The sequence below is a fragment of the Pristiophorus japonicus genome, chromosome 10 (genome assembly GCF_044704955.1).
Source record: "Pristiophorus japonicus isolate sPriJap1 chromosome 10, sPriJap1.hap1, whole genome shotgun sequence".
NCBI lineage: Eukaryota > Metazoa > Chordata > Chondrichthyes > Pristiophoridae > Pristiophorus > Pristiophorus japonicus.
In genome coordinates this window covers 193,354,883-193,363,396 of record NC_091986.1, presented here as the reverse complement: position 1 = coordinate 193,363,396, position 8,514 = coordinate 193,354,883, and the positions used below count along the sequence as shown (strand labels likewise).

The 8,514-nt window shown below is 46.1% G+C and overlaps 1 protein-coding gene across 3 annotated transcripts in view; it reads left to right on the top strand.

Annotated features, from left to right (window-relative positions):
- The window catches only part of ube3a (ubiquitin protein ligase E3A), a 71,952-nt gene that overhangs the window by 36,643 nt on the left and 26,795 nt on the right, over window positions 1-8,514 (top strand). For all 3 annotated transcript variants that reach the window (XM_070892450.1, XM_070892451.1, XM_070892452.1), the window contains one exon: window positions 6,294-6,438. In XM_070892450.1, the coding sequence (XP_070748551.1) occupies window positions 6,294-6,438 (145 nt within the window). The remainder of the gene's footprint in view (window positions 1-6,293; window positions 6,439-8,514) is intronic.

The following is an 8,514-nucleotide window of genomic DNA, read 5'->3' as shown; positions in this document are numbered from 1 at the left end:
GGGGGGGGAGAAGAGAAGGGAGGGGGGGGGGAGAAGAGAAGGGAGGGAGGGAGGAGAGAGGGGGGGGGAAAGAGAAGGGAGGGAGGAGAGAGGGGGGGGGAAGAGAAGGGAGGGAGGAGAGAGGGGGGGAAAGAGAAGGGAGGGAGGAGAGGGGGGGGCGGAGGGAAGAGAAGAGGGGGGAGGGAAGAGAAGAGGGGGGGAAGGGAGGAACGGGGGTGAGAAGGGAGGTGAGGGAGGGAGGAACGGGGGTGAGAAGGGAGGGGAGGGGGGAGAGAAGGGGAAGAGAGATAAGTGAGAGAGAGAAAGGAGAGGGAGGCTGAACGGGCTGATCGGTCAGGAGCGGAGGTCGGTCGGGGGGGCGGGGGGAGATCGGTCGGGAGTGGGGGGAAGGTCGGGAGCGGGGGAAGCGGAGGTCGGGTCGGGGGGGTGGGGTGGCGGGAGTCAAGTCAGGTCGGGTCCGGTCCGGAGGAAGCAGGAGCTGGCCGTGGGAGGCAGCCTTATGCATGCAGCCCCAGTGAGACCATTCGGCCAGGGCTAGGGGCTGCGTGCTTCGGGCCCCTCCCACACAGTTTTGCGCGGTTCTCGGCGCAGCCCGAAACTTGGACCCAATGTGTTCAGTTTTGGTCTCCTAATCTGAGGAATGACGTTCTTGCTCTTGAGGGAGTGCAGCGAAGGTTCACCAGACTGATTCCCGGGATGGCAGGACTGACATATGAGGAGAGACTGGATCAACTGGGCCTGTATTCACTGGAGTTTAGAAGGATGGGAGGTGATCTCATAGAAACATATAAAATCTGATGGGACTGGACAGGTTAGATGCAGGAAGAATGTTCCCGATGTTGGGGAAGTCCAGAACCAGGGGACACAGTCTTAAAATAAGTGGTAAGCCATTTAGGTCTGAGATGAGGAGAAACTTCTTCACTCAGAGTTGTTAACCTGTGGAATTCCGTACCGCAGAGAGTTGTTGATGCCAGTACATTGGATATATTCACGAGGGAGTTAGATGTGGCCCTTACGGCTAAAGGGATCAAGGGGTATGGAGAGAAAGCAGGAACGGGGTACTGAAGTGAATGATCAACCCTGATCTTATTGAATGGTGATGCAGGCTCGAAGGGCCGAATGGCCTACTCCTGCATCTATTTTCTATGTTTCTACATGTTGCCTCTTGACGACATCATCTGAAAACGCAGCGTCTTGTTTTCACGTGCACTGATGACACCCAGCTCTACCTCATTACCACTTCTTTTGACCCCTCCACGGACTCTAAATTGTCAGACTGCTTGTCCGACATCCAGTTCTGGATGAGCAGAAATTTCCTCCAATTAAATAATGGGAAGACCGAAGCCATTGTTTATGGCCCCCGCCACAAACTCTCTTCCCTAGTCACTGACTCCATCCCTCTTCCCAACTTCTGTCTGAGGCTGAACCAGACTAATCGCAAACTTGGCATCATATTTGACCACACATGGCTCTCACCACACATCAACCACATATCCGCAGCATAACTAAGACTGCCTATTTCCACCTCGTAACATCGCCTGTCTCTGCCCTTGCCTCAGCTCATCTGCTGCTGTAACCTTCATCCATACCTTTGTTACCTCTAGACTTGACTATTCCAATGCACTTCTGGCTGGCCTCCCACATTCTACCTGACGTAAACTAGAGGTGATCCAAAACTTGGCTGCCCGTGTCCTAACTCGCACCAAGTCCCGTTCACCCACATCACCCCTGTGTTCGCCTCAATTTCAAAATTCTCATCCGTTTTCTAATCCCTCCATTGCCTCACCCCTCCTTATCTCTAATCTCCTCCAGAACCTCCCCCCCCCCCCCCCCCCCCCCCTCCAGATATCTGCATTCCTCTAATTTTGCCCTCTTGAGCATCCGATTATAATCACTCAACCATTTTTGGCCGTGCCTTCTGTTGCCTAGTCCCCAAGCTCTGGAATTCCCTGCCTAAACCTCTGCTCCCCCTCTACTTCTCTTTCCTCCTTCAAGATGCTTCTTAAAACCTACCTCTTTGACCAACTTTTGATCACCAGCCCTAATTTCGCCTTATGTGCCTAGGTGTCAAATTTTTTGTCTTGTAATACTCCTGTGAAGTGCCTTAGGATCGTTCACTACATTAAAGGCGTGATGTAACTAAGTTGTTGTAATTGTCATTTAGTCTCTAAGTCAGAGAAACTGTTTTCAAATGGTTCTCTTGTTACTCCATATGTTCTCTTGTGTAATTCTGTTTCTGTGCTTTGTCTCATTCTCGTTCTAATGTTGCTTGCAGTGGAATATACATTCCTCTTCTCTCATGGTTGTCTGTCTTTAGTTCCTGCTTAAGAGCAGATGAAATAAGAGAAATAGGCAAACTGGAGAGGAAAAATGGGGAAAAGAGCAATAAAAAGCAAATGAATTGCTGATGAACATAATCAAAAATGAAGGAAAATGGCAAAATTGAATGGCAAAATAAGATATTTTTGGAACTAATCTCTCCCAAATCCCTGTGCTACTTGTAGGGGAGTTGTACTGCATTACACAATTCTGAGAACCCTGATATGTCATCATCATAGGCAGTCCCTCAATCGTTTCCTCTGCCCACCTGGGGCTGGCTTGCTTGCCATGTAGGAGTCCCAAGTAGAGCTTGCTTAGGGAGTCTCGTGTTGGGTATTCGGACGATGTGGCCCGCCCAGTGGAGCTGGTTGAGTGTGGTCAGTGCTTAGATGCTGGGGATGTTGGCCTGAGCAAGAACACTGACGTTGATGCGTCTATCCCACCAGGGGATTTGTTGGATCTTGCGGAGGCAGCGCTGGTGGTACTTTGATGTGTCTGCAGTATATAGTCCACGTCGCTGAGCCATATAGGAGGGCAGGTATCACTACTGCCTGTAGACCACAAGCTTGGTGCCAGATTTGAGGTCCTGGTCTTCAACACACACTTCCTCGGCCGACCAAAACCTGAGCTGGCACTCTGGAGGCACCGAGTTATCGATGTCCACCCTTGCTGATAGTAGACTTCCCAGGTATGGGAAATGGTCCACGTTGTCCAAGGCCGAGCTGTGAATTTTGATGACCGGGGGGGGGCAGTGCTGTGTGGCAGGGTCAGGTTGGTGGAGGACCTTTATTCTTATAGATGTTTCGCGTAAGGCCCATGCTTTCGTACACCTTGGTGGCTTGGACCTCTGTGCACAGATGCAAGCGTCGTCCGCGTGCTGTAGTTAGATGACGGAGGATGGGATGACCTTGGATCTAGCCTGGAGGCGACGTAGGTTGAACAGGTTCCCATTGGTTCTATAATTTAGTTCCACTCCAGCGGGGAGCTTGTTGATAGTGAAATGGAGCATTGCAGCGAGGAAGATCGAGAAGAGCATTGGTGCAATGATGCAGCCTTGCTTGATCCCAGTCCAGATGTGGATTGGGTCTGTGATGAATCCGTTGGTAAGGATCACGGCAGCCGAAACGGAGGAGGACGCTCCATAGCCCCTCACGGTTGAATCTGTCAAAGGCCTTGGTGAGGTAGAAGGCGGCCATGTACAAGGGTTTGGTGCTGTTCCCTGCATTCCTCTTGTAGTTGTCGCGTGGTGAAGATCATGTCCTTTGTACCCTTTAGTGGACGGAATCCGCATTGTGATTCTTGGAGGAGCTGTTCAGCCATGAGGAGAAGACAGTTGAGGAGGATTCTTACGAAGACTTTCCCAGCTGGGAGATTCCTCTGTAGTTGCCGCAGTTGGACTTGTCCCCTTTTTTGGAAGCTGGTCACGATTACGGCATCTGAGATCTCCTGGCATGCTCTTCTCCCAGATAATGGAGATGAGGTCATGCATTCGTGCCAATAGTGTTTCCCCACCATTCTTTAGTGCCTCAGCAGGGATTCCATCTGTTCCTGAGCTGACGGATGGCCTTTTCTACCTCGTAGGACTGGGGTTTTGCCAAGGTAGCATGCTGTGGGATGGAGTCGAGAAGTCCAAGGCAGAGTCTTGGTTAAGGAGACCTTCGAAGTGCTCCTTCCAGGGGGCCCTGACTGCCTCTGTGTGCAATGAGTGCCTCATTACATATATATCTAACAGCGGTATATAGATTTTTTTTTAGTGCAATGTTACTCAAATGACATTGCTCCTAGTTTCACTGCTAAATGACTACTCGTATCCATAGAACAGCAAGCACCTAATTTTGCTGCTTTGAGTCAAATAATCCCCTTTTGGGGGCTTTTTTGATCCATTACTAATAGGATGATTGAAGACAAAAATTTGAGTGGTCTTTTAGTCAGGATCACACAAATTAGTTCTGTTGACCGTCTTTGACCCCCTATCTGGCATGCTGTAAATTAGCTTCTTAGCGCTCTTGTGCTACAAATGTGAAAGGAGAACTAGGGCAATTATGGAACAGAATAATTTAACTTACTACAGTATATTTTCTATATTGCAGTAGCCTAGTGTTTATGCTGCTGGACTAGCAACTTAGAGATCGCGAGTTCAAATCCCACCATGGCAAATGAGACGGAATTAAATGCTGACATTGTGAAAGTTGCCAGATTGTCTTAAAAATTGACTGGTTTATTAGTGTCCTTCAGGAAAGGGATCCTGCCACTCTGAGATGTGACTCCTGTCCCATGCTACATGGTTGGTTCTTGATGTCCAGAGCAGCTCGACCTCTGGAGTTGCCCACATTCTGAGAACAAAAAGCAAAAATTGGGACAGGTGCATTCTGGACAGTCCTTTTTGATTTGCTGATGCATGGGTCTTTCACTGATAACAGTATAATTTGTCTATTGTGAATGTGAAATTGTTTAAATATAGAAATTGCATATTTTCTAAATCTATTATCTTAAACGATTTTATGGAATCTAATTTGTGGTGTATGGGCTTCACAAGCAAGGGAGGGGAAAATATGAACATACTCAAGCAAACATACCGGGGCAAAAATTCTGGTTGGAGACTTCCTTCAAGAACACTCCTCCGACCCGAAAAATGTTTGCGAAAGTATTAGCCATGATCTTACTAAATGGCGGAGCAGGCTCGAGGAGCCAGGTGACCTACTCCTATTATGTTCTTGTGTACCTGGTGATCCCGGGGGCGTCGTCAATTCCGGTCGAAGGCCTTCATTCCATGCCTAGCGGAAGGGACAGGACTCCCCCGTATGTGCGAAAAAGCTGAAGTCACGTGTGCCTGAACCACCAATCACTCTGCAGTATTTATTGATAATGGGAGCTCTGTTTTTACGAGTTCCCATTATCCAAGAATAAATCCTTAAAACCATAAACACAACATAAATAAATAAAACGCCCTCGCATATTTGAAATTAAAGTTAATTACATGTTTTAGAAAAAATACATTTTTTGGAAAAGATTTTTCATGTGTTTTAATACAATTTAAAATAAACTTACCTTAACGGACAAGATTTTTAAACATATGTTTAAGTTTAATTTTTATGTTTTAAAACTCTTACATTGGTAAAAGAGTAGGCTATGTGCCAGCTTTCAGCAGGCATAAGAGTTTGAAGGACATTCGCTGGGAAAAAAGTCAAATCCCACCCGCGCGAATGTCCTTCTCCCAGGAATGTGGAGGATCTGTCAAAACAAATCTTGACGGATCGGAAAAGCTGGTTGTCGGCGCATGCGCATTGCGCCCCTAAAATCTGTGCTTGCGAGGCCTCACCGGGTCCGGCCGCACTTCGTACGGACCTGGTGAGGCCGGCATTTTAGCCCTAATCTGTCTCTCTGTCTCTGTCTCTGTCTCTCTCTCTCTCTCTCTCTCTCTCTCTCTACTAGCCATGAGCAGATTTTAAGATTTCTCCCCCCCCCATCCCACTGTCACTCATTTTAAGTTGTTTTCCCCATTTTAAACTGAATTCAAAACATCAGTGGGTGCGGATAAGCATTAACAAAAGTCCTGTAACAAGGGCTGGTGGCTTACTCTCTTTTTTTTAAACTCTACCAGAAATTCAGCAGTTGGGGACTGTCAGCATTTATATCACAAGCTTCAAATGTAGTGCCATCTGAATGAATCCACTAGAAAGAGTTTTCATTTACTTCAGTTCTAAATTTGCTAGGCTTTTAATAGAACCCGAATTGCACTATTTTTGTAATCTGGCTCCAATTTGTACCTCTGCATCAAATTCGAGGCTTGCTTTGGTGATAGACCTGGTGTAACTGATAAATGCAAATACATTTTATAGCTAAGTGACCAGCTCAAACTAGTGTGTCCACAATATGGATGGATTGCTATCCAATCTGAAGTATTTTGAAGTGGGTGTTATGTCTAAGATCTGAGGTAAAATAATAATCCATCAACATTAAACTGTTTATAATAGCTGGAGATGATTGCCATGGAAAATCCTGCAGACCTGAAGAAACAACTGTATGTAGAATTTGAAGGCGAGCAAGGTGTGGATGAAGGAGGCGTTTCCAAAGAGTTTTTTCAACTTGTTGTGGAAGAAATCTTCAACCCTGACATTGGTATGGATTTCAGTTTTGTAGTGCTCCAATTTTGGCATGCTGCTATAGCTTCTTAGAGTTGTCCATTTGATTCTTGTAGCTAATGGTGCTTTGTCACTGAGCCATAGACTAGGAAGGTCCCAAATTCAACCCCTACTGTGTGCTGAGTTAGCCAGTCTCAGCTGGTGGCAGTGGGAGCGACACAGTTGGCCTCTGTATCCATGTTCTTTGGTCCTGTTTGTTATTTGGTGACTGCTGCTGAAAATAGCTATCTTTAGATGTCAGGCGAGGCAACGATTGGGCTCGGCTGCCAATGGCTTTCGTGGGTGAATATCACTTCCACATTCATTATTCATGTGCAAAATCACCCCTTGTTGCTGCACTGTAGAATTACCAATGCTCATGGAGCTGTAATCCATGCCTTCAGGAGAGGAGAAAGCAAAGTTGCGAGAGAGACATAATGGCCCGTGATTTGCGGTCAGTAGCGAAGCAAAAGGTGTTCACCACTGGCCCCGAAGTAAGCTTTCAACAGAGAGATCTCATTTTCTATGGCGAGAAGTTCGGCTTTTCTGACGTTCAGTTGAAACCAGTAAGTTAATGAGGAAGTCCTAACCTGAGCTGCTGTGATGTCAATAAGCTGTCTAAGCAGTCAATCGCAATGCAGAATTCTCACAGACCAGGAACCAGAAAGTGAACATCTCCTTTTATTCTTAATTTTTTTTTAAATAGACAACAAAACAAAAATTGGGCTCTCACGGGGAAAAGGTAAACCTGAAATAAAGAAATAAAAATTTAAGAAAAATATTTTTAAAAATTTTAAATTGTAATTTCCAGTAAAATGGATAGATTTGACACTCCACAAAATTAAAATGAGTTTTTCTGGACCATAACGGGGTATTTAACATCGATGTTATGGTGGAAAATACAGAAGTTTACGTCATTCCCTGATTTCACAGATAACTGATTGCTGGCTGTGGGGAGCTATGAATGACCACAACAACTTCAGGATTTCCACAATTTGGATGCACATGTGCAACATCCTGGAGTTACGGTCAGTTTCAAAGGGGTAATAACGGTGAACACTGTTCGTTCGCTGTTATTACCCACCACAAATTCCGGGCCAATTACTTCCACAGGACTGTTTTTATATGTCCAACAATCGCAGCTTGCTACAAGGTACTAAAGAACCTTTTCTGATATAAATTTTCCCAGTAACTTCTAAGAGCAAGCACTTTATCTTGAGAGTAAATGAATTCTTAGTGGAAAATAAACTCTACTAATCTAATGCCAATCATTTAAACACCAATTGAATCACCTAAAATGCGGTTGGAGTCATTTCTTGTCCCATCTATTTTCCCTCCAGTAACTGAAAATTAGCTAAGCTAAAGGAGAACACAGTGCTGGGATCTGACTGGATACATCAAGGATCCCGAGGCAAATGGGGGGGTAAACCATAGCTGAGGCCCTAGAAATTACATTTCAAGGTTCATTTGGGCATGGATAGAAACATAAAAACAGAGAAAATAGGTGCAGGAGGAGGCCATTCGGCCCTTCGAGCCTGCACCACCATTCAATACAATCATGGCTGATCATGCAACTTCAGTACCCCAATCCCGCCTTCTCTCCATAATCCCCTTAGCCGTAAGGGCCACATCTAACTCCCTCTTGAATATATCCAACGAAATGGACTCAGCAACTTTCTGTGGCAGAGAATTCCAAAGGTTCACCACTCTGGGTGAAAACATTTCTCCTCATCTCGGTCCTATATGGCTTGCCCCTTTTCCTTAGACTGTGACCCCTGGTTCTGGACTTCCCCAACATTGGGAACATTCTTCTTGCATCTAACCTGTCTAGTCTTGTCATTTTATATGTTTCTATGAAATCCCCTCTCATTCTTCTAAATTCCAGTGAGTATAAGCCTAGCCGATCCAGTCGTTCTTCATATGTCAGTGCTGCCATCCCGGGAATTAGTCTGGTGAACCTTCGCTGCACTCCCTCAGTAGCGAGCACATCCTTCCTCAGATTAGGAGACCAAAACTGCACACAATACTCAATGTCTGGTCTCACCAAGGCCCTGTACAACTGCAGTAAGACCTC